The sequence below is a fragment of the Simochromis diagramma genome, unplaced genomic scaffold (assembly GCF_900408965.1).
Source record: "Simochromis diagramma unplaced genomic scaffold, fSimDia1.1 OVJJ01000205.1, whole genome shotgun sequence".
Taxonomy (NCBI): Eukaryota; Metazoa; Chordata; class Actinopteri; order Cichliformes; family Cichlidae; genus Simochromis; species Simochromis diagramma.
The window spans coordinates 649,844-675,844 of record NW_024386782.1 but is presented as its reverse complement, the minus strand read 5'-3'; the positions used below and the strand labels follow the sequence as shown (position 1 = coordinate 675,844).

At 39.3% G+C, this 26,001-nt stretch overlaps 1 protein-coding gene across 2 annotated transcripts in view; it reads left to right on the top strand.

Annotated features, from left to right (window-relative positions):
* Window positions 1-10,673: 10,673 nt before the first annotated feature.
* LOC120723178 (ATP-sensitive inward rectifier potassium channel 10) overlaps window positions 10,674-26,001 on the top strand; it is a 41,160-nt gene continuing 25,832 nt past the window's right edge. The window contains exons 1-6 of one of the 2 annotated variants that reach the window (XM_040014522.1): window positions 10,674-11,029; window positions 17,047-17,392; window positions 19,306-19,517; window positions 19,748-19,879; window positions 20,604-20,781; window positions 22,189-22,999. In XM_040014522.1, the coding sequence (XP_039870456.1) occupies window positions 17,047-17,392; window positions 19,306-19,517; window positions 19,748-19,879; window positions 20,604-20,781; window positions 22,189-22,586 (1,266 nt within the window). In that variant the 5' untranslated portion in view covers window positions 10,674-11,029 and the 3' untranslated portion in view covers window positions 22,587-22,999. Of the gene's footprint in view, window positions 11,030-12,264; window positions 12,859-17,046; window positions 17,393-19,305; window positions 19,518-19,747; window positions 19,880-20,603; window positions 20,782-22,188; window positions 24,842-26,001 lie in introns of those variants that run through there. The other variant, XM_040014531.1, reaches the window with a different exon arrangement.

The following is a 26,001-nucleotide window of genomic DNA, read 5'->3' as shown; positions in this document are numbered from 1 at the left end:
TCTATGTCACTGCTGGCATAGCATGACATCGGAGGCTCTGATTGGTCCACTCACAGGCGTGTGCCTCTGATGCACTGGTTAACACAAGTAGTCATAGGAATCGGTGCTGCGTTCAGGATACAGCGCGTCGACATAAGGAAGGATGTGTGTGGAATCAAGACAAAAATCCACACGAGGCAGCCTCTTGAGGAGCCGGGATCCGTCCTCTGTTTTTGTTACAAGAGGAAATTAGTGAGACTGCTCCCACTTTGACTGAAATACACCTCTAATACTTAAGAATGAAACTGAAAAAATAACTACAAATTATTAATACGCATTTGTCCAAATATACCAACTGTAAGACATTCTTTATTAATTATATATAATATTCCCTTAAGATGAGTTAAACTTGTTAGCCTTGTATTATAAACCATTTAAATTTACTTACTTAGCTCATATATTCTATATTACCTCACTTTATTAACTTTCTCGAGCTTTTATTTAGCGTGTTTTACACCCAAATAAAACTGCTGCGCACACAAGAATATACCCATTTTGGGATAGAACAACAACATTTTTAATAACGGGATCAAAGTCAAGCAAATGTTTCTGAGGGATATTATTGTTATACTATTTGAAAAGGAGATTGAAGGTAAGATGTTGGGAGTTATTCTTTAGCTTTTTGAACAAGCATTAAAACTTTGGTCGAATTTCCCACAGGACTTGAAGGCAGCACCGAACCCCATTCAAGAACGTGGTTGTGCAGGTTTTGGTGCTGATGCAATCGCTCTGCACGTGATACAAAAAGGACCATAGGCTACATAATATCCGGCATATTTTAATTTCTTCTAGTATTTAGTAGAAATATTAGAAGGAATAAATTGTCACAGCTCAAAAAGCTTACCGCTTACAGACTTTGTTGACAAATGGTAGGGAAAGGCAAATCAACTTTCCAGAGTAACTTAGCCACACGTGGTAAGAGTAGGCATTTCTTCATGTACTTGAAACAATGAAAATTTCTAGTTTATCATCGATCTGTGTTTGGAGGGATGAACTGATTCACAGGAAAACGAACTCAGAAGATTTTAAGCTGTAAGTGTTGATTGAGATAGTGAGAAGGCGATTGTGGATCAAGTCTCAAGGTTGTACATTCCCATGTGGCACTACTTAGCAGTGTGAGCTATCCTGGGTTCTGTGTGCAAATTTTACGCTTTTAATAAAGTTATTATGAAAGAAAAAAAAAACGTTGTTTTTTATTTTAAAAAAAAGCAACAGCTTGCAATTGTTTTCTAAAGATACAGTCATTTAAAAGAAAAAGAAAAGTAAGCCCACTTTCAGTTCTGAGGTTTTATCTTTATATTTATCAGGACATTTTTTTTAAAAAAAAGGTCATCTGTCAAGCACAGGAGTGATGCATTTGGATTTGTTTTATAAACACAAGACCTGGACTCCTCGCGGTTAATGAGCTGACCACGACCTACACTGTATACCAAAGTATTCTACAGTAATGTATTCTACAATTAATGATCCCAAGCACTGCAGCAAACTGAATGGTTGAATGCTGGATTGTAATTAGTTTTTCACTCACTGCTTCAGCATTTTGCTGAATTTCTCTTTAATATATAATAACACTGTAATAAATCATGTACCATCAATCATCTGAAGTTGTACTTAAATAATTTTAGAACCTGCTGAGAATTATTTTTAATTGCGTCCTGATGTACCCTTTTTAATGCCGTGTATTTATAAGATGAGTGTAAGTTTTTCAAGAGCTGAAAAAACATTTTTCAGCCTATTTTCCTACAGCTGTTGCTGCTTACAGAAATGAACTGTCAGGACTGGGGACCCTTCCTCTGCTCATGGCTGAACATGCACTTCTCCTCAGGCATGAGGGGACACTTGGGTAAAAGGGCTGGGCGTCTTTAACATTAAAACGTTTCATTTCATTGGTAGCGAGGAGTTCAGCACTAAATCTGCCCTTGGGCTCTTACATAATGAAATACTACACTTCAGAGGAGACATACTGCAGATGTTGGTGGAACTAGAAGAAAAGTATATGTTCCAAAATTGAGGATATGTTGCTCTTGGGATTTAGTGAATATTTTCCATGGGTTTTACCACAAACATTGGGTCTAAACTCTTAAAGATCATTGCAAGTGTTGCCCCAAATTTCACCAAAATCTAGTGAGCACTGTTTAAGCGCCAGTCATTCTTTAAAGTGTTGACTAAGTAAAAATCCTAACTTGATGTTTTTACAAAAGGAAGGCCGAACACTTTTCCAAAATAATCAGGAATAGTCCTTCAAGTACAAATTAAATGGCAGCCCATTTGTATGCATGTGAACATAACAGTAGCTTTAGTGAATAAAGAGTTTTAAAACCAGATGGTTTTAAAATGACAGGTTCATACACGTGTAATGTATGCATGCCAGAGTTTATGTGTTCACTATATCACAGTGTGTCCTGTGTTATATACCTGCTTTGGCAGCTGTACAGAGCAGCCAGTGTTCTGTTACATACTGTTATGTAACTGCTGATTTGTATTCACACGGCTTCCTGACGTGCAAGCCAAAGCCCGCTGCTCTCACTCTGAATATAAATTAGTAACAGGTCACAAGTGCAAGAATTTTGCTTTGATAACCCAAAGCAGATTCGAGCTACTGTTTAATTGTAGGTTAATTGTCCTTTGACGTCCTTTTAAGGAGCAACAGCTTCACAATTAATTAACCAGAATTCCAGATAAAATTGGAGTTTATTATTTAGGCACGGCCTTAATGAAAGTTGTTACATGCATACTTTGTTTTACTCTTTTTTTCCCCTTTTACTTCCTCCACAACATCCACAACCTCAACCCTTCATGTTGAATTGAATTCAATTGAATGTTGAACACATTCATGTTATTTCCTGTTGTTTGTAGGCCTCAAACCTAACCAAGCTAACCAGTTAGATTTGATCTGCAGTAGTGAGGCATCCATGCGCATGTGGATATATTATATACAAACACAGTCAACAGAATGCTGAATGAATTAATAAATAAAAAAAAATCAATATTAACAACTTAATTTAGCGAACCAGAGCTATGATTTGTTTATTTGAGTGTTGGATCCTGGAACAAAGTATTTTTCTGCACTAAAACCCTTTTTTCCAGAAGCAGGAAACTCAAAATCGCTACGCGAAGGCTGAGAGTTGTCAAGTAAAACTGTCTGCACAAGGACGACTGGTTCAGCTGTGGCTCACCAATCAGCCTCTTAGACGATTTAACATTTTGGTTGAGTAACTTTCTACTTTCTGTTCTTTTACAGATAAACTTCCAAACCACGATACCAAGGAAAAGGATAAAACAAACTTGATCTTCTTTTGCTTTCTGTTGTTTCCTGTAGGGGTCGCCGCAGCCCTCTGATAAAGGACGAATGAGGCTGAACTGTGAAGCTGAAGAAACTTTTGCCTTTAACACACATTTATGTGTTTCAGTGTGTCTTTGAAGGGGAGCATGTGGATACAATGCTTATTCTGTAACATGCATTTCTTAACAATGAAAGAAACTGGGTCATTTTTTGTGTTCTGACTACAGACCTGTGAGCTGACTTTAGCCCTCATGTTGTGTTCATTTCGTGTCAAACAATTTTGTGTTCCCACTTTATTAATCTCATTAATCTGATCTTATATGTCTTGAATTTGAGTTCTCAGAAACATAATTTCTGTCTTATTTTGATTATAAGAAATAATCGGATCAAACGGTATACTGTGTATTAGAGACTACCACGCTGTCAATATTATAATGAACATTTGTTTTGAAACATTTAAAAGTTTTATACAGTCACATAATGTAACCTGTTGTGTTCCTGGTCAAAAGTGAGGAAAGTATCCCAAAAACTACACTTGCTTCTGACACAGCTCCTGATCAAGACCGCAGGAGATGAAGAAATTATCATCTTATGTCCCCGAGACCTCCAATCAAGCTCCAGAACCACAACCTTTGCTTGTTTCTTTTCAGGAAATCTTCTTTGTGGACAAAGACATGGAATCTTAGGTCAGTCTGACAAGTCAACTACATTTTTTGGAGGTAAAACTTTTAAAGTTGTCAAATTTGACCTAACACAACATTGGGGTTAAAAGCATCATATCACTAATGATGGCAGTTTTGAATAGTTAGATAATCAACTTGTATTCCCATTATTTTGTCAAAATAAAGAAAATAATAAGTAGTATATCCATCCCTAAAGACTGGAGTCGTCGTGGAATAAAGTGGTTATTATAGTTGCTTTCATTATTTTTCATGAAACTTTAACAATGAAGTCACACACCAACGAGCATAAATTAAGGGTTGGTGCCTTTGGCCACCAGTAGGGGGCGCTCCAGCCTTAAAAGCTGCTGATTCAGTAGGGGACGCTGATGCTTCTCTAGGTAATGTTTTGGAATTCAAAGCAAAATTCTCATACTGAGCAACTGTGGTTCTAGCAGCAGTGCCAGAGGTATTATAAGTGTTGTCTGGACACCAGATCAGATAAGTTTTCATGAGGACTTTCTTAAAATTCCTTGCTCTTGGACTTATTCATACAGGGAGTGCAGAATTATTAGGCAAGTTGTATTTTTGAGGAATAATTTTATTATTGAACAGCAACCATGTTCTCAATGAAACCAAAAAACTCATTAATATCAAAGCTGAATGTTTTTGGAAGTAGTTTTTAGTTTGTTTTTAGTTTTAGCTATTTTAGGGGGATATCTGTGTGTGCAGGTGACTATTACTGTGCATAATTATTAGGCAACTTAACAAAAAACAAATATATACCCATTTCAATTATTTATTTTTACCAGTGAAACCAATATAACATCTCCACATTCACAAATATATATTTCTGACATTCAAAAACAAAACAAAAACAAATCAGCGACCAATATAGCCACCTTTCTTTGCAAGGACACTCAAAAGCCTGCCATCCATGGATTCTGTCAGTGTTTTGATCTGTTCACCATCAACATTGCGTGCAGCAGCAACCACAGCCTCCCAGACACTGTTCAGAGAGGTGTACTGTTTTCCCTCCTTGTAAATCTCACATTTGATGATGGACCACAGGTTCTCAATGGGGTTGAGATCAGGTGAACAAGGAGGCCATGTCATTAGTTTTTCTTCTTTTATACCCTTTCTTGCCAGCCACGCTGTGGAGTACTTGGACGCGTGTGATGGAGCATTGTCCTGCATGAAAATCATGTTTTTCTTGAAGGATGCAGACTTCTTCCTGTACCACTGCTTGAAGAAGGTGTCTTCCAGAAACTGGCAGTAGGACTGGGAGTTGAGCTTGACTCCATCCTCAACCCGAAAAGGCCCCACAAGCTCATCTTTGATGATACCAGCCCAAACCAGTACTCCACCTCCACCTTGCTGGCGTCTGAGTCGGACTGGAGCTCTCTGACCTTTACCAATCCAGCCACGGGCCCATCCATCTGGCCCATCAAGACTCACTCTCATTTCATCAGTCCATAAAACCTTAGAAAAACCAGTCTTGAGATATTTCTTGGCCCAGTCTTGACGTTTCAGCTTGTGTGTCTTGTTCAGTGGTGGTCGTCTTTCAGCCTTTCTTACCTTGGCCATGTCTCTGAGTATTGCACACCTTGTGCTTTTGGGCACTCCAGTGATGTTGCAGCTCTGAAATACAGTGGGGCAAAAAAGTATTTAGTCAGCCACCGATTGTGCAAGTTCCCCCACTTAAAATGATGACAGAGGTCAGTAATTTGCACCAGAGGTACACTTCAACTGTGAGAGACAGAATGTGAAAAAAAAATCCATGAATTCACATGGTAGGATTTGTAAAGAATTTATTCGTAAATTAGGGTGGAAAATAAGTATTTGGTCACCTCAAACAAGGAAAATCTCTGGCTCTCACAGACCTGTAACGTCTCCTGTAAGAAGCTTTTCTGTCCCCCACTCGTTACCTGTATGAATGGCACCTGTTTGAACTCATCATCTGTATAAAAGACATCTGTCCACAGCCTCAAACAGTCAGACTCCAAACTCCGCCATGGCCAAGACCAAAGAGCTTTCGAAGGACACCAGGAAAAGTATTGTAGACCTGCACCAGACTGGGAAGAGTGAATCTACAATAGGCAAGCAGCTTGGTGTGAAAAAATCAACTGTGGGAGCAATCATCAGAAAATGGAAGACATACAAGACCACTGATAATCTCCCTCGATCTGGGGCTCCACGCAAGATCTCATCCCGTGGGGTCAAAATGATCATGAGAACGGTGAGCAAAGATCCCAGAACCACACGGGGGGACCTGGTGAATGACCTGCAGAGAGCTGGGACCAAAGTAACAAAGGTCACCATCAGTAACACACTACAACGGCAGGGAATCAAATCCCGCAGTGCCAGACGTGTTCCGCTGCTGAAGCCAGTGCATGTCCAGGCCCGTCTGAAGTTTGCCAGAGAGCACATGGATGATACAGCAGAGGATTGGGAGAATGTCATGTGGTCAGATGAAACCAAAGTAGAACTTTTTGGTATAAACTCAACTCGTCGTGTTTGGAGGAAGAAGAATACTGAGTTGCATCCCAAGAACACCATACCTACTGTGAAGCATGGGGGTGGAAACATCATGCTATGGGGCTGTTTTTCTGCCAAGGGGACAGGATGACTGATCCGTGTTAAGGACAGAATGAATGGGGCCATGTATCGTGAGATTTTGAGCCAAAACCTCCTTCCATCAGTGAGAACTTTGAAGATGAAACGAGGCTGGGTCTTCCAACATGACAATGATCCAAAACACACCGCCCGGGCAACAAAGGAGTGGCTCCGTAAGAAGCATTTGAAAGTCCTGGAGTGGCCTAGCCAGTCTCCAGACCTCAACCCCATAGAAAATCTGTGGCGGGAGTTGAAAGTCCGTGTTGCTCGGCGACAGCCCCAAAACATCACTGCTCTCGAGAAGATCTGCATGGAGGAATGGGCCAAAATACCAGCTACTGTGTGTGCAAACCTGGTAAAGACCTATAGTAAACGTTTGACCTCTGTTATTGCCAACAAAGGTTATGTTACAAAGTATTGAGTTGTATTTTTGTTATTGACCAAATACTTATTTTCCACCCTGATTTACGAATAAATTCTTTACAAATCCTACCATGTGGATTCATGGATTTTTTTTTCACATTCTGTCTCTCACAGTTGAAGTGTACCTCTGGTGCAAATTACTGACCTCTGTCATCATTTTAAGTGGGGGAACTTGCACAATCGGTGGCTGACTAAATACTTTTTTGCCCCACTGTATGGCCAAACTGGTGGCAAGTGGCATCTTGGCAGCTGCACGCTTGACTTTTCTCAGTTCATGGGCAGTTATTTTGCGCCTTGGTTTTTCCACACGCTTCTTGCGACCCTGTTGACTATTTTGAATGAAACGCTTGATTGTTCGATGATCACGCTTCAGAAGCTTTGCAATTTTGAGACCGCTGCATCCCTCTGCAAGATATCTCACTATTTTTGACTTTTCTGAGCCTGTCAAGTCCTTCTTTTGACCCATTTTGCCAAAGGAAAGGACGTTGCCTAATAATTATGCACACCTGATATAGGGTGTTGATGTCATTAGACCACACCCCTTCTCATTACAGAGATGCACATCACCTAATATGCTTAATTGGTAGTAGGCTTTCGAGCCTATACAGCTTGGAGTAAGACAACATGCATGAAGAGGATGATGTGGACAAAATACTCATTTGCCTAATAATTCTGCACTCCCTGTACAATAATCTTGCATCTAAGATACATTGTAGTAATATATATGTCTGTATATACATATATATTTCTGCAATGTATCTAAAGTGTTGTTGAGGAGATGAAATACTATCAGGTGTGAGTGATTGGGCCTGCAAAGAGCATAGCAACTGGTGGCCTGAATGTCTGCTGTAAACTCACATATAGTACCTTAGATATTGAGGTCATTACCCAAACTTCCTGTTCCTGTTAAGCACATTTGCACCTTAACTTTATCTTATGGAAACTTGCTGTTTTTTCCTTGCAAGGGAAACAGGTCCCTGTGATGTGGCTGTGTGAAGAAATAAAGGTCATCTGAAAATGAGTAATACATGTACCACACACACACACACACACACACACAAACACACACACACACACACACACACACACACTTCTCAACCCTCACCGTTACCTAAACCACAGTGAGTTATACTATAATGACTTGTTTTTTATCTTAAAAGGGAGCCTCATTCCTCAAATGATCAATAGTAGGAAATACTGTCATATGTTTCCCTCTGCTGACTAAACCTGGAATTGCAGCAAAAGTCAAACTTCTGTAATTGGTCTTACACAGCTACTATTTTTTAAACAAAACATCAAACATCCATCCATCCATTTGTCTATTGCCTAAAGCTCATCTGAAGCTGACAGATATTGAATGAAACATAGTATGATAATACATTTTTATTGTTATTATTGCGGCATCATAATTACATAATGCTGGATGCTAAACATAATGAATGAATGAACCAAGTCTACATTTTAAATAAACCCTGAATTTGTAAGTCTGTCATGAATATTGGCAACAAGTTTTTTTTAAACTCTCTGTAACCTGATGTCTGTGTTTTCACCTTAGTGAATTCACCAAGTAGAAGTAAGAACCGGAAGGAAGTGGGAAAAACAGCAAAACAGCAACTAAATGTGCAGAGAGAATCAGATAAAAGGCTGCAGAGAGAAAAAGGAGGGTGAGAAAAAGAGTTTCTAAAGAACGGAGGTAAGTTCACCAACACCACCACTAACAACTAACATGAGCCAAGAGCACTGACTGACCCCACCACACACACACACACACACACACACACACACACACACACACACACACACACACACACACACACACACACACCCCTACTTTTCTTTCCTAGCATGCGCATGAAGAGAAAAAGCGGTAAACAGCTGATTTTTTTAACAGCTTTTCATACTGAAACTGAATCAAATGCATGCACGCATGTATGTCTCGATGTCTCGAGTACTTCAGCACCTTGAGGTTTTAAATGATCAAAGTCATGCTCAAGAAGAGAAGATGGTGAGATCATTACTTTTTTTGCAGGTACCATATTTGATGACATATCTTCAATTAGAATATGTTGATACTAATACTTTTTAACTAAGTGAGAAAAAAAACATCAGTAAGTGGTATAATAAAGATAAAGTTTTAAAGTAAAAGGGAAGCCATATTTTTATCGTTCCCCCTTGCTTGGTCCAACTTCCTAGTCAAGTCAGAAGTACTGACTGTAATTTACAAGAACTGTGGAGGAAATTGAATGTGGGTTGAGTGATGCTCATACAGGGCTGTGTTGGGGTAAAATTAGCACTGAGGGTCGACTTTACGTTCAGTGCACAAACTTACATATAATTAGTGTGCAGTACAGCAACTTTATTTGGACAGATACTTTCGTCACATAGTTACATAGTTAATAAAGGTAGTTTCCGCACATAATATACCTGCCTAAAACAGATAAACTCTAGACTGCGGGGCTATTAATGCACGTGCAGGTTAGCATGCATTATTTTAACAAAGTGAAATACTTGGCTAAATGCTCGAATGTTGTTGTGTTGTAATAACTGGATTTTCAGGCTAAATTACTTAGAGCTTGATTGTCACTGTGACCACAAAACAACCCTTGAAGAAAACTATTACTTCTACTTTTACTTTTAACTTTACAAACTAACACACACTTTATAATTCTTGCGCTCATACACTAATGTTGAAGTACAAGCACCTTGCGTGGAGATGCCCTGCAAAATGCAGGAACAAATAACCAACTAACTGCCACAAATGAGAAGAATAAACGTTCATGCTGCTTCAGCCTACACTTTGATTTTAGGATTCTTGCTCCTGCAGCTTTATAGATGTGCATGCAAAAACTGACTGCGCAAGAAAAGTTCAGACAGCGTGGTTTAATCTTATCTTTTTCCTTCCTCTTCAAAGGCCACACGCTTGCATCGCCACGATCACACATATTTTCCGTTTCTTTTGAATACACAGAAAACTTTTACACAGTTTCACAGTGGTTATTTAGTTTCCACGGTACTGACTTCCTCTTCATATATGTGTCTTGTTTTTTTGGCGGTCGGGGGTAATACAGAAAGGCTCCAGTGTTGCTTTAAAATAGAACATCTTGATGGCAACAATAACAACACAAAAATAAAGTTCAGGGCTGATCCTGCACTTTGTTCAAAGTGGACTCTTCTGCACATGTGACCAATGGTCCTCATTGACTATCCCTCTTTCTATTAAATAATGCTTTGTCACCCTCTCCTGAGCCAAACCATGGGGTTGTATTCACCTCACGGATGCCCCTCTTTATGCGGCGGAGCTTAACAGGATGCTCCGTACAGACGCTCTTGGACACAGCAAACGCCGGGCACAGAAGAAATGAATAGGGTGCTCTGTGGTTTCCCCTAAAAGAGTGTTTGTGTGTGTACTTGTGTGTGTGTGGGTTTGCTGCAGGGGGTGGTTTGTTAGGGCCATTTGTTGGCGCGTGCACATGTCCTTGTGTGCGTTTGTGCAGAATGTGCACGCGAGGCACTGAACATGTGTGTTTATTTCTCTCTGCGTGAATCTGGTGTGCTGCCTGTATGATGTATTCATGGCCCTTTGTGTCATTTTAATAAAAAAAAAAGGAAAAAGGGAGACTGTGGGGAGTGGCGATCAATTATTACACCAATTACACAGACTTTCAGGACGCAACAGGGATTCAGGAATGAGAGAGCTCAGGGGGAACAGTGAGAGAGGGGCCTGTTATAAAGCCAAGTCCTGTCACTTTGGGAAGAATTTGTAGCCAGTGAGAGCGGGCTTTGGGTCCGAAACAAGAGCCCGATGAGCCAGTGACTGTCTCCATAATTCTCCTCAGCGGTGTATCAGTGTCGTGGGACGCAGGGTGTTGAAGTTACTCCTGCAGAGTTACAGTCCCAATTGTGTCCTGTGAGCATGACAACAAAGCAGCCATGTGGACGAAAGGCTGAGGCTCCAGGCTCCTAACTCCTCTCTGTACGGGTCAATTAGATTGCAGCCTGCGCTGAAAAGGTAAGCAAATGAATTCTCAACAAAGTGCACTGGAAATACGAAAGAATAAATCAGAGTTGGACCCGATGATCATTAGACTCGTAAAGTAATAATTCTCCATGGAATTAATTCTCCAGGACAAAGCGATTGTGTAGATGTGTGTAGTTATACATTTGAGCTTATTAAATTGATTTGATTTTTTACTGCATGTATTGTTGAACCTAAAAAATATTTCAGAAAATGCTGACACACTGCAAATTAGATCATGAGAGCATTGCCTTGCACAATCAGAGGTTGCAAAACACAAAAATCCATGACAGTAGCATAAACGATCTTGAATATATCATTTACAAAATAAAAAGTTAATAAAGGGGACTTGTCTTTTTGTGCTGCATTTTGAAGTAAAGTTTCACAGTTCCTTAAAGTGTTTCTCTTAATATCTTGGTTTCCGGAAGATGATAGATAGATGGACATTTTATCAGCAATCAGCTTGTCAGCAATCATCAGTTTGTTCTTTCCATCACTGTAAAACATACCATATGAAACAAACTTAAAAATGCTTTGAAAGCTGTGGATACAAATCGAGTTCAGTTTATTTCACATTGTAAACCAGGCAGAAGGTTTATTATTGTGCATATTTGCTCCAGTTTATTATTTCAGTTTACCTTAAAAAAAAGGTTCAATGCTGCCTCAAAAGAGGTAAATCAACAGTTTTTGGTGAAGATCTGATCAACACTTGAAGAAGTTTACACTTCCCCGCATCTCCATCGCAATGAAACTATAGCATGATATTGTCGATTATATTTCCCCAAATCTGATCTTTAAAGAGGGAGAACACGTCTAATAAATGAACTTTAGATCGTCAGTAAAAAGACGCTTAGAGGATGAGAAAAAAGTTTTTATTTCTTAATGAATCTTAATGAATTTTTTTTGACAGAAGGAAAAAAACAGAAATAACAAATAAAATAAGAAGGGGGAGAAAAGTGTGTGTGAGTGTGTCTGGAGGGGAGGGAGGGGGATTACTCCTCACTCCAGAATACTAATGAGGGCCTTTTGTCACAGATCTTTCTCTCTTTCCCCTTCTGTCTGTGTGCTCTCATTTTCCACTTTACTCATTTCTCCCTCTCCCTCTCTTTCATTTTCACACACACACACACACACACACACACACACACACACACACACACACACACACACACACACACACACACACACACACACACCACTTCACAGGACATTCAGGACTTTCACTCATTCATTCATTCACTCAAAAAACTTTAATATAAGCTTCCCTACCTACAAGCCTAATTCAACCAAAATGCACTGATTTGTGTTTACGTTGTGACGACTTGCTTTTGTTCCATCAGTGAAACGTTGAGTCCTCACAATGTGAAGACGTATTTATACTGACACAACATGACTGGCACACATGCATAGCTGTGCACTTGTATTTACATGCATACAAAATGACACACCTACGATCACATAAAAGACACATGTAATTTCAATCCTACTCTCACATAATCACACACACTCTCACACACGCACACACATGGATGGGCACAGAGTCGTATTTGTCAATGGCGCCTTTTGTTTCTTTTATCTGAGCTCGCAACAAAGCATTCCTGTGTACACAGAGGGGAGAGAGATAGAGAGAAGGAAGGAAGGCGAGAGAAAGAGGAAAGGAGAAGAAGAGAGAGGAAAAGAGAAAGGGGGAGATCAGGAAAACATCCACCGCTCTGTTTGTCAGACAAAAGTTTTGATTGAGTTCTTGGATTCGTCTCGCTGAGGCTGCAGGTACAGTAAAGTTGTAGCGCTGCCATGGAGATGGAATACATCCTGCTGGAGAGGTTCGTTAATAGTTTCCCTCTCATTTACTCTATTAGTTATCTGATACATGGCTGTAGTGGAATTTGCGAGCGTATTCCTGTGTGCGCGGCTGACAGGGAGAGGGCTGGGTAAGAGGGTGATGCAGAGTTGAAAGAGTGAAGTTTTCAATTGATCCATTGTAAGTGCAAAGCCTTTGAATGGCTCACAAAAGTGTGATGTAATTAAAGCTGATCGGTTATATAATCCACAATCAGCAAAGGAGCTATTTTTGATTTATGCTACGAGGCAAAAGTATATGGACACACCTGGTCTAGAGATGAGAATGAGGAAATAATATTTTCACATCTGTGCAAAAAAGTAAAAAAATGTTTGCAGTTTAGAATTTATCAAAAACACTGACCTCAGCCCTATCTAATGCCTTTGGCACAGATGCTGGCTGCAGGCTGGACCGTGACAGTGTATAATAATTAAGTCCTTTACCGCAATTACATGCAGTTCACCGGAAATTTATTTGACATTGCAGACGAGTAAGAAAAGTGTTTCTAAACTCGTTTGCGTGCAAACTTCCTCAAAAACATCTCTGGGCCTGTTGTCTTGTTGCAAATGTGAATTGTTACAAATTTCAGCAAAGCCATTTTTCATCTCTGAACTGTTTATATGAATTAATTTTATTTCGCTCAAATTTTTTAGGGGCAAAATCTGTTATTTAGAAAAAGGAGAGAAATTAAGAGCTGTTTGTTTTTCTCTCCTATACCTTTTACACATCTTTGTTTTTATTGTGAACATCCAAGTAGGGTCCAAATTCTAGGCTGAGAATCCAAGTAAATGATAATTTTCGTTTATGCTATGAAGATGACACATGTAAGTGCCTCTAAAGTGAAACATAGGAGACAGAAAAACAGTCCCCAGCACAGCGGCATTATGACGGGTGAGAATCTTGAATGAGGTTTAAAGTTTTGCTTTCAGATTCTGTTTGGCACTCTTGCCATCAATTCCTTTTATGGAGAAAACCCCTCAAAACTTTGCCTTGTTGTTTGTGTGATGTGATGGTGATTACACCAGACCTCATTTGCAAGACAGCTGAAGCTTGCCCAACTTATGCTTGCACAAGTAATTTACATTGTCATTTTCGGAGGAAGCTAGTCTGTCAGAAATAAACAACTGCTTTAGAAAAACACTGTAAATGCAGCTGAAAATAGTGTCAGTTTGACTAGCTGCAAGAATAAAATGCCGTTAAGCCACAAATTCACAGTGTTTTTAGTAATATGTCTGTCACACTGATCATTATATGCAGAACATAATAAACACAATTTTATTACAAAAGATTTCAGTTGCATTGCAGGACTTCTTCTTACTTAGGTAATACATCTGAGTATTACTTCCACCACTCATATACGTTTGGAGCTCACCGATGCTTCTGTCATTGAGTGGGATCAAATCCCTGAAGCCGGGCTCCAAAATTTTATCAACAATCAGGAAGCTGAAATAAGATTCCCAGTAATCACAAATTATCATGTTAACAGGTGCCCACTTACTTTTTGGCCTGAGAGGACCATGAAGACCAGAGAGCTTTTATATCCTTTTACATGAAAAGTAGAATTTTACATTCTGCTTTAATGAGCGTGAGAAGTTCTCACAGAGTGATCTTCTGAGGATCCAGAGTGTAAAACACCCGAGAAAAGACTTCACAGGAGTCAAGTCTCAGGCTGAACAAGGCCAAAGCACACAGAAAGCTGAACTGGCCCTTTCCCTATCCATCTCTCACTGCCTCTTGCTGTCTCTGGTTTCCAGTCAGAAGTTCACTCTTTGTCCACTAAAGGTCTCCCTGATCAGAATCAACAGTAAGCTTTTTAAATAAACTTTATCTTGATAAACGTCTGAGTTTCCAACAAAGATTTTGACCTTAATTGACTCTTTCAAGTTTCTTCTCTGTCCTTTGGATCACAAATGAGTCTCTGTGTGGGTTGTCTGTTGCGTCAATGAATGCATCCTAATTACTGTCTTCTTTCTTTCTTTCTTTTCACCTTCCTCTTCCTTATCTCCCTGTTTTGTGGGCTATTCTCTCACTTGACCTCCATCATTTGTTGAACGTAAGTGAGCATGTCAAATTATGCAGGAGCTAGCTGTCTGACATGACCTGTATCTAAATATTCTTTCATCTACATATTCATGCAAACATACCAAAATGTAAAAACTGAAAAACTGAAATACTTGCTATCAGATCACGGGGACATTTGAAATTCAATTTGTCTTTCTAAAGACAGAAATAGAAAGGTCTTTTGTTTTAGATGAGGGTTAGTCCAAATATGGGACTAAACATTGATTAGCAGCTGTTTCTCTTCCTGTTTTTCACATCAAGTATACATCGCCCAAACCTGGTCTTAAGAAAGATCTAACCACAATAACAGATGTGTGAGATGGTACTTCCTCTTATACCAAGTCTCTCCTCTTTAGCATTCACCATCATGTTAACTGACACAAAGTGGAGCTGACAGCTGACAGTGATGGAGATGCTGTCAGTCTGAAGAAATGCATGCATTTCAAAGAACATGCTAAAGGAGTTAGCATCTATGAGTCAGAAATATCTGTCAGAATGCTGTGTGACATTTTACTATTTGAGGACATACAGCGAGTGTTATTCTTGTCTGAAGCATGCTACATACTTGTGTGTGTAGTTTATCTTTCCATCACTGGTCACATGTTTGTTAGTTTGCTTTTTTGGTTAGTAGTTTACAGCTAGTGAGTCACAGGCACGACATGGTGAGAAAATGTATGACTGCCATGCGTAACTATACTTAGTCACTGAAATTTACTTTTTGAAACCACATTTTAATGACTCACTCTACCGTTTAACCACCATAAAAAGCACCAAGCAGCCCACCTTACCTGAAAAACATGTACAGACTATTCTAAAGAAATGATTTACACAAGAGGAAAGTTCTCTATCTTCTATGTGACACAACACATGAAGCTGAAACCCAGTAAGTTTTGAAACGTGAAGAAATGTTTGTTCTTCCTGTTTCAGGTTTTAGTTTCAAAGATCGCAATCAAAAGAAGAACAAAGCACCCCTTTTGGGTCACACAGTGACGGCATATGTCACTTCTTCATGACTATATTTCAGTAAATTTCCAAACACCAAGAATGCCTATTTACGGAAATAATGGGCAGGGTACAGACATTTAAAATGTGTTAGTGTTAACTTGCCCTCTAAGGGTTTCTTCTTTTATTTCTCACATTTTTTTAATGGTGTTATCTGTTTTATATTTTTAGGGTTTACACAGTCTAACTCATCCATACTATAAGAACAGCCAGATGGCACTGGCTTCACCTTCTCATAATCCTTGATTTCCTGCCTCTAAACTGTTGGCTGCTAAAATATTCATGCTTCAGAAAACTTTCCTTGAGGCATGATATTGGAAATGAAATATATGGTACATGTTAATATGTGTATTTATTTATTCTTCTGTCAGAACTACTCACTGAATATGTGGTGTTCTAATATTAACACAGTGAATTTTAGTAAATTCCTCAAACTATTATTACATTCAATCAGTTTCTGTTGGAGAGTGACTCATGACCAGAGAGGATTCCTGTCTGAGTGAACTCCCAGAAAAGTTTCACCAGCTAAAGAATTTCCCACAACAACATGTGTGGGTCTGCATGACCTTTCATCTTTGTTATTCTGTCATTAAAATTATTACCAGGCTGAAACAAACACATATTAGACGCGTAGTTTAAATGTGTTAATGTGAGAGCAGATATCTGCAGGGAAGTTACTAACAGCTGCAGTTAGTCATAGTGGGAAGTGTGTAAAGTCTGTACACAGGAAGCCACTGTTATCAGATTGGCTCAGCTTAAATGTGACATAGATGTGTCGGATGTCACACTCAGCTTGCCTCTTTTCAGCTAGCAGGCTTACTGTTCTGAAGGAGCTCAAATCATGAGCTTTTTTTGAAATCCAACCAATTAACTTTGTGCCTACACCTAAAAAAAAAGTAAAAGCAAAGTAAAAAGCACAAAACCACAAAATGCAAAGGTTTCCTGCAGCTTACACCACAGCTTATACCTGTAGACCCCTAACAAGGATTGTGCAGATCCTGTATATTTTAAAGCATAACATATTTTGCACTCCAGGATGAGAATGTGTACTTTGTGTCAGACAAATGACCAATAAAAACATTGTATTCCATTTTTTTCTATTTCCCAGATGACATCTGCCACACCTCCTTCCTCTCGTAGCTCCTCTCCACATAAAGTTTGCCACTCGCAGACACAGACAGATGTCTTAAAACCTTTACTTGGTGGTGGCATATCTAGTGGGGGAGGGTCTCTGAGGAAGAGGAGACGTGTCCTGTCCAAAGATGGGCGAAGCAACGTGCGCATCGAGCATGTCAGCGGACGGAGTGCTCTGTACATGCGTGACCTCTGGACAACATTTCTGGACATGCAGTGGCGCTACAAGTTCTTCCTGTTCACTGCCACTTTTGCAGGGACCTGGTTCGTGTTCGGGGTGCTGTGGTACCTGGTCGCACTGGTCCATGGAGACCTTCTTGGTGAGAAAGCAGGGAGAAATTTAAAAGAGCAAAGATCAGGTCATAGGTTCACACTGACACGCCTCTCCGGCCTTGAGTTTGGCACATGGAGTCATTCTAAGCGATCTACAAGCAGGGTTTTCAGTTAAAAGTTTCAACTGACATTAACAATCATTCACTATTACACCTGAAAAGTGTTTTTCAGTTACATAATTAGTAAGTGAATCATACAGAAAGTTTCCAGTTTTGACTTCAAGTCATCTGCACAAAAAGTACCTAATCTTCCTGCGCAGGTTTGTGGTTTATTATGGGTCGAATACAGGAAATGTCTGAAAAAATGTCAGTGCTGACTTTAAAACCCCAAATTATTTATACATTTGAGAAACACTAAAACCTGCAGGTCAGTGCAAAAATATCTAACTATTCAAGTGTTTCAGTTGTCAACCACTGACAGTTTAATACTTAGACTTCCTGCTGACTTCTTTTAAAAAGCGAAAAACCGTTGTGCTGTGTGTGTGAATTCAAACCCATTCAAACCGAATGCACACAGTCATTGCATAAACTGAAACAGGAGTGTTTGCTAAGAAGCTTCCCAGACTTCAGGTGTTCATTGCGCTTTACACATCACGACTTCTTGCAAAACCTCAGTCATGTCTGTTTAGGACATTCAACCTCAATGTATGTGCAACTGAGCAATGCAAGAAGAAGTGTGAAACAGATCTCATTGCCTTCTTCACACCAAAACAAAGAGACTACGGACAAGTGTGAAAACAACCATAATAGTGAATATAACCTTGACTAAAGCAGTGACTATAAGGGAAAGTGGAGCCAACAAGATCTCCTGTTCAAACTAAATGAAATCAAATTTATTTCTATAGCACATTTTAAAAGACCGGAGTACATCAAACTGTTTCACAATTGTACCGCAGTGCAGATAAAATTAGGGGCAGAGCATGACAGGTAAAACAAGGTACGAACAATACAATTACATAGTGCAATGCAGCGGGTCAAAGTCAAACTAATTTGCTTCAAAAGCCAAGTTAAACAACTGGGGTTTTTTGGCGAACAATTGAATGGACTCAGCTGTGCGGACATCGACTGGGAGATTGTTCCAGAGTCTAGGTTTGGCAATAGCAAAGGCACGGTCACCTCTGGTCTTTAATCGAGACCTTGGTTACACTAATAACAGTTGGCTAGACGATCATAGTACTGTCTTAGGGTTATACAAGTCGAAGAGACCAGTTAGGTAGCTAGGCGCCCGGTTATTTTGAATTTTAAGACTAAGCAAAAGTATTTTAAAATCAATACGGTATTTAACGGGGAGCCAGTGTAAGTTAGCTAGGACAGGGGTGATGTGATCATGCCTTCTCCTGTCTTAAAGCTGCCAGTGCTATTCAGTTTAATTGCTCTATATTTTGTTATTTGTTTGAATTTAAATTTAATCATGCATTTAATAATGCATTTTACTTACAAATCTAACAGATCTATTGCCAAGAAGCATTGTTAAACAAAAAAACATAACTAACTAATTTCCTTACTTTTTGTGCTAACCAGGATGCATATGCAAGTGAGGGTGAATGTTATAGGAGGCTTGTAAAGAGATGCAGAGGCTGTTGTTTCTTTTTTTTACTGAACTTATCTTGCGGTTAAAGTGAAGTTTTAGCTATAATCTGGCAACTATATCATATCTTTATTCTATCTTAGTTTTTGTTAACACATGCCTCTCCCCCTCTTCCGCTGATGTTACTCGTGTCTCAGCAGACAGTGTGTTTAATGGCAAAATCCCTTTTTTAGCCAGACTTTAAATATTCTGGTCTGTTGTTCCATAATAATGTGTATAAAACTAAAAAGCAAATAATAACAAAAGTGTTTATTTTTATATTTTAGAATTACTTAAAAGAGCTTTTGATGCTTTTTTAAACATTTTCCTCCAGAGTTTGACCCTCCATCAAACCACACGCCCTGTGTGATGCAGATGCAGACGCTAACGGGGGCTTTCCTCTTCTCCCTGGAATCCCAAACAACCATTGGATACGGTTTTCGCTGCATCACTGAGGAATGTCCAGCTGCCATAATCCTTCTTATAGTTCAACTGGTTATCACCATGCTCATGGAAATCTTCATCACCGGTACCTTTCTGGCCAAGGTAGCCAATAAATGAAATATCCATGTAAGATGCAATGAAAAGAGACAAGTGCCTTGTATCAACAAAGCCGTGCAGGCCTTAATTTGTGTTTTGAAAACATTTTTTTAAAAAAAAAAAAAAAAAAAGCAGAAGTTGTCTTGACTAAAACAACACTGCAGTGTACATGTGAGCTGCAGGTTTACTCAATAATCATTAACAAAGATGACTCTGACCAAGTTCCTCCTGATCAGGTTGCCCGGCCAAAGAAGCGCGGTGAGACAGTGAAGTTTAGCCAACATGCTGTGGTGTCCGCCCACGAGGGCCGCCCCTGCCTCATGATCCGGGTGGCCAACATGCGCAAAAGTCTCCTGATTGGGTGTCAGGCAAGTATGCATGCAGATACTTTAAGTATACAGTAGCTGAGAAAAGTTCCACTTGTTACGGCAGGTCTAGCGGACCCGACCGCAACAAGAGGAATGATCCACCCCCAGTTCGACCCCAAGCAGCACATCACACCATAAGTTAAAATAAGAGATGGTTTATTTACAAGAACAAAACAAAAATGGGTTTCACAGGAGACACTCAGGCTTCAGGGGTGGACCCAGGCCAAAATAGCAAACAAAAGGAAACTAACTCAGAGGAGCGACTGCTTGCCTAGCCCCAAAGAAACATGACCAAACAACAATCACTTACTTCGCTGACTAACAAAACATGAGAAAACTGTGCCCAACTGCAAAGGCGGTCCACCCCTACTTCCTGCTGGATTCACAAAACAACACAGGGCATGTCGCAACCCCAGCTGGTTGAGGGTAAAACCGAGGATGGATGGATTGCCATCCTCAACCGTGTCGTCTTATACCCCGCCTCCAGATCATCATCCAATCCGGGCACACCATCTTCAGGATCCACCACTCCTGGAGGCACACCTGCGACAGTCACATTTACATGTCAGAACCCCAGCCCACGACAACAGCCGTAACACACTCCATACTTGTAAAGACTAGACAATAAAAATAGGTTTAGAGGTCATAGATTAGTGTGAATGAGAAATTTGTCAAACTGGGAACCAGTTGAGCTAAAGCAACATGTGCACAATATTCCTATCAGGTGACTGGAAAACTGCTCCAGACGTCTCAGACCAAGGAAGGGGAGACGGTTCGTCTGGATCAGAGAAATGTCCCCTTTCAAGTGGACACTTCCAGTGACAGCCCCTTCCTCATCCTGCCCCTTACCTTCTACCATGTCATCGATGACAACAGTCCCTTGAGAGCTTGGGCAGCCAAGGGTAAGTTTAGCGATGAGAGCAGTAGACTCGGTGGGTGGTGTCACAAACTGCATCAGAATGATTTCTTTGACCTTTGTGTCTCATTCCTCTGTCATACAAACATCTGACCCTGAAGGTTTCTAGCATAATTTTACCTCCTTCCAAGGTGCTGGTAGGAAAAGGCAAATTCTTTCAGCAACACTTGTGTTATAGAGAAAAACATCATCCCTCATTCCTCCCTTTCTGGTGTAGGTGGAGAATTTAACAATAGGCCTGCTTTCCACAAATTGTAGTTAGTTAATAAGCCTAGTAATGAACTGTTAAAAATAGCTTCAGTTTCTGAGAAATGTCATGACTAGGTTTACAAAAATTGAATTCATGCAGAAATAAATTTCCTCTTTTTGGTTGTGAAGTCAGAAGATTAAAAAAAGACTTTAAAAAATGAAGCCACTAGCTTAATGTTTTACATGTTGCTTGATGCTGTATTTGTTAATGTAGTAAATATGTCACATTCTTCAGGGGTCTCACACTCATTTTAGTTCATGAGCCACATTATAGTTATTTATTGATCACCTATTAAATAGAGCCTAAATAAACCCAGCTTTTTAAAAACAGATGATCATTTGGAGAATTTTAACAGTACTTCCAGCAGAGACAGTTTTCTTAGTTTTGTTTCACTGAAAACGCAACAAAACTGTCTCAGTTCTTCACCTGAAAAAAAGAAATGTGAAATGAAACAACATGGTCTCTGATTCCCAACCAGACCATGGGTGATGTCCTTCCAGTAATTAAATGGCTGTAAAGCTGGCTCAATGAAAAATATACATTTTCAAGACTTAGTTTGACATATTTTGTATCTCCATTACTTCTTTATCTGTATGGACACTTGTTTTTAACACCAGTTTTCATCTGTATAAAGATTCACTAGCTGGGCCAACGTCCTCATTTTAGGTTTGACAGTGTTTTAGTAGGTAAAGGTGATGCTTGGACATGAATTGAGCTGCAGTTTGGGGAAGGCCTCGAAGGGGACTGCCGATGGCTCCCAGGCCTGGCAGATCTCCATGTACTAAATAGAAGTGAAGAAGTTAAGAATCGAAAACAAGGAGGGAGGGAGGGTGGGGCACGTAAACGAGAATGAACAGCTTGCAGAACTGGGGGAACCCATAGAGATGACAACCAGAAGGAGCGTTTTTAGAGGCGTGGTCCCGCTCCTGAAATTCCGATACACGATCTCCAATTAAAAGAAGATACACACACAAAATGCTCATAATAACACAAATTAAGAGCACTACTAGTGGTTAAAAACCTTAACTGTGAGTCTTTAAGTGAAATATTCTTATAACTTTCTTTTATCCATTTTGCCCTAAGGATATTCTTGGTCTTTAACTTTAATGTGACATTTCTTTCCATTGTATGTACCTTCTTCAGGTGGTGGCTGGACTGACCCAGAATTGGCTGACTTTGAGTTGCTGGTGATCATGAGCGCCACCGTGGAGCCAACCTCCGCCACCTGTCAGGTTCGCACCTCCTACCTGCCAGATGAGATCCTCTGGGGCTACGAATTTCCCCCTGTAGTTTCCCTGTCTCCCTCAGGGAAATATGTAGCAGACTTTGCCTTCTTCGACAAAGTGGCCAAGACCAAGACCGCCCCCATTTTTAAGCCATCCAGCCCCCAGCACGGGTACCAGAGCAATGGAGGGGGGACTGTACCTGAGGTGACTGATCCAGAGAAGATTCGTCTGGAGCAGAGCTACAGGGAACAACGAGGAGAGGACCGAGGTCGGGTCAGGGACGCTCCTCTGAGTGTTCGCATCAGCAATGTGTGAAGAGTTTAAACCAGAAGGTTTAAAAACCAACAGGAGACGTCGCCAAGTTCAGTGTAAATAACAAATCAGTGAAACATCATATCGATGAACAGAACAGATTAATGCTGACTACTGTATGAACATGTGGAGTATGTTATTGCCATATGCTTGCTGGGTATGATATATATAGATACACTCACTTGACTGTATTCATATGAAGGAATAACGTCATAACTACAGCTCTTTACATCTGATCACGGCACAAGTCCATTCACTTCACATACACTACATACAGTTTTAACTCAAAAAACTACAATACAAATGATACAAAAATCAAGTAAAGAAGATGGAAATCTCAGTGGGCACTAACCAAGTTACAAAAAGGTGTGAGACAGTGGTGTTTAATTTTCATTTTTTTCAAAAGTAGAGCAGAATAAAGAGTGGGTTTGGAGACGTTATTATGATGAAGTGAGATGGAAACACCCGCCCACTTAAGTAGAAGCACTGAACCGTGTATAATACTCCTAAAATGTATGCAAATGTGTGTTTAAAATACATACCCTGTTACATGTAAACATTTATGTACAAAGGTCATATGACTCTTAGTTTTTGCAGTAAAACAGGAGTAAAAGCAGTTTTTCTGCCTCCTGCAACCCCTCCCCACCCCCGATTTCCTCTAAATGAGTAATATATTTTATATTTCCTGGTAAAAACCCAAACATGTACTGTAATAGTTCAATTAAATGTAGCACTACAACTGAAAAGTAGACAAAGCTGATACGTTTTGTGTTCAGTATGACCTGTATGTTGGTAATGGTGTTTGTATTTCATGATTTCTGTCATGCGTGACTGCTGTTGCTGCTTCAGAACATAGCACTTTATGTATGTGATGTAAATTTGCATCTTGAAAGGTTAAGGTGAATGTGTGTTAAATTTTGAGTCTACTAAAAGCACTCAAACACTGAAAATCATTGAATTGTTAGTTTTAAAAAACAGATGATTAATTTTTTAACAAATCAAACTGTAACAGTTTTTTGAATGTCTCTGTAGCTTTAATAATATTAATGTGTCCAGATATGCACAAACATTAAAGGAACTCTCCTTTATGCAAAAAGCAGTAGCCTACTATTCCTTGAACACTTCTGTGATCACTTTGTTGGATCCCCTTATTTTTTTTAGTGTACAAATCACACAAAAAGTGGAACAGTAGGATACATCACAGGGGAGTGCTGGGATGTGAGAATGTGGAATAGTAATAGTTAGAAATGAAGTGATCCATGAACTTAATGGATCTGAATAAGATGAAAAATACATGTTTTGTAATACTTCCTTCACATTATGAGTGTAAAGTGTCTTTAAAGACCAGCTTAGTGACTTATTCTTATCTTTGGTTTTCTTCATCCTCCTCTTGTACACCACTTGACCCACTTGAACTTGTACCACCCTGGAAACTATCTCTGGAAGACTCACTCTTTCTGGAAAAATCTCACCCCATGTGGACTTTCCGCTGCTTGTCAGGGAATTCTCATCTCATTTTGTACTTTCCTGCCTTTTGTAAACATTTTTATCTCTGAGCCTGTTGTGAGTCTTCCAGTTATATGATTAGCTGTGACAGATATGCTCTTATTTTAGTCAGTTTATTAATCCACATACTACTAAACAGCGTTTCTTGCCTCTGATATACATAATTAAAATGATTGTGTATAGGTCTTAGCTATATGCTCATGTGGAACCATCTGTTTAGACTGGAAGACTTCAAATGAAACTGCAATTGAGGTTTAAGTCTTACTGATACTATGTTAACACCAGCTGCATCCTACTGAAACCCTAACATAAATTTATCTGCATGTCTGTAGATTTGTAATACATCTACCAAACGCAGCTTGGCTAACATGATCATTTTTCTTTGGTTCAGTCATAAAGGGGGTGGGTGTCTAGTTGGATGTCTTTGTCTCTCTTTGATGTCATTTCAAGCACTGACACGTGCCAAATATACATTTGTATTGCTTACAACACTGAAAATAACCCTTTCATTGCTCATCTTGTTAACAATTATAACGGACAAGCCTCTTTAAACTATTTATTTCTCACTGAAACTTTTTTAATAAAAACTAAAAACAAATAAACATTAAACCAACCCAAAAAAGGAAAGAAAAGCTGACAGGAAGTCTGGTTTCAAAACGTTATGCTGCTTCCTCATTGCTCATTTGAGAGAATCATGACTTGTGGTGTAGTCTTGTTTGCGCTACTTTTGTTCTACATAATAGAAGTACAAGGTAAGAACTTGTTCTTTTTTCACAGCTACTGTGTTGTTATTTTTAAAGAACTTTACACAATAACAAATAACAAAAATGCTGTTTTCAGTAATGCCTTTATTTTAGTCATGATGCTAATAAAATTCAAAATGATACAGTAAATTTAGTTTCTACTGAGATGTTGATTTAGTAGTGTGAATATCTGTTCACATTTGTTGTTGGGGCATGGGGGGAACAATAACATATCAATACTGCCTTACTAGGATAATCTACTCAATATTAACATTGCTTTGAAATAATACAGTCGTTCAAATGTAGTATGTACTTAAAATATGACGTAGAAACACAAATGAATCATAACTCTGCATGTTACACTAGATACTGGAAATACTACAAATATAAACTTTATGAAAAAATGAAAAATAAAATAATCTTTTCTGTTTCATATCAGTATCTGTATGTCTGGCTGTATGTTGTGCATATTATATGTATATTATATTTGTCTCTGTGTCAAATGTATTTCTTCTGCTGCACAGCAAAAACCCAACGAGTTGGAAATAACTTTTTTTTCTCTTCTGCACATTTCGGTATTTCCTTTGTACTGTTTGAAAAAATATTCAGAATTGTTACACATTAGAGTGGAACCAGCTGTACGTTTGCTGGCATGACTGTCAGAAGATGTTCTTTTAATTTTTATAGCACCAATTCATAACCAGTCAGACAGGCACAGTATAAATTTCTTCATTAACAAACAGCAGACTCATGAGCTGACGCTAAAAATTTTTTGGTCCTCTTCTACACTTTGCACAGGTCAGCCTGTAAGGTTTATTTGGTGGCTTAGTTTGTAATAATGCTGCTCCCCTCGTGACAAATCTTGAGCTCCACCAGAGTCTCAGCGCTCAGCAGTTTGTATGAGAAGGGTTTAATTCTCTATTAAAAACATAACGATTCTATCTTGATCCGAATACCTCACTAAGAGAGACAGAGAGAGCGCTTTCTCTTCTGTATCTTTATCGGGTCTGCTGGAGTTTTATTCAGTAATTTTTGCTGCTAATGCCAGAATGCTGGTTATTACTGACGTGTACGGGCTGGATTTTATTTTTCCTTAAATTATGTCTCAAAGTTAGTATCACCCTGTGGCTTTAGCATCACAGTAATTTGCCTCACTGTCTCGATCTTCT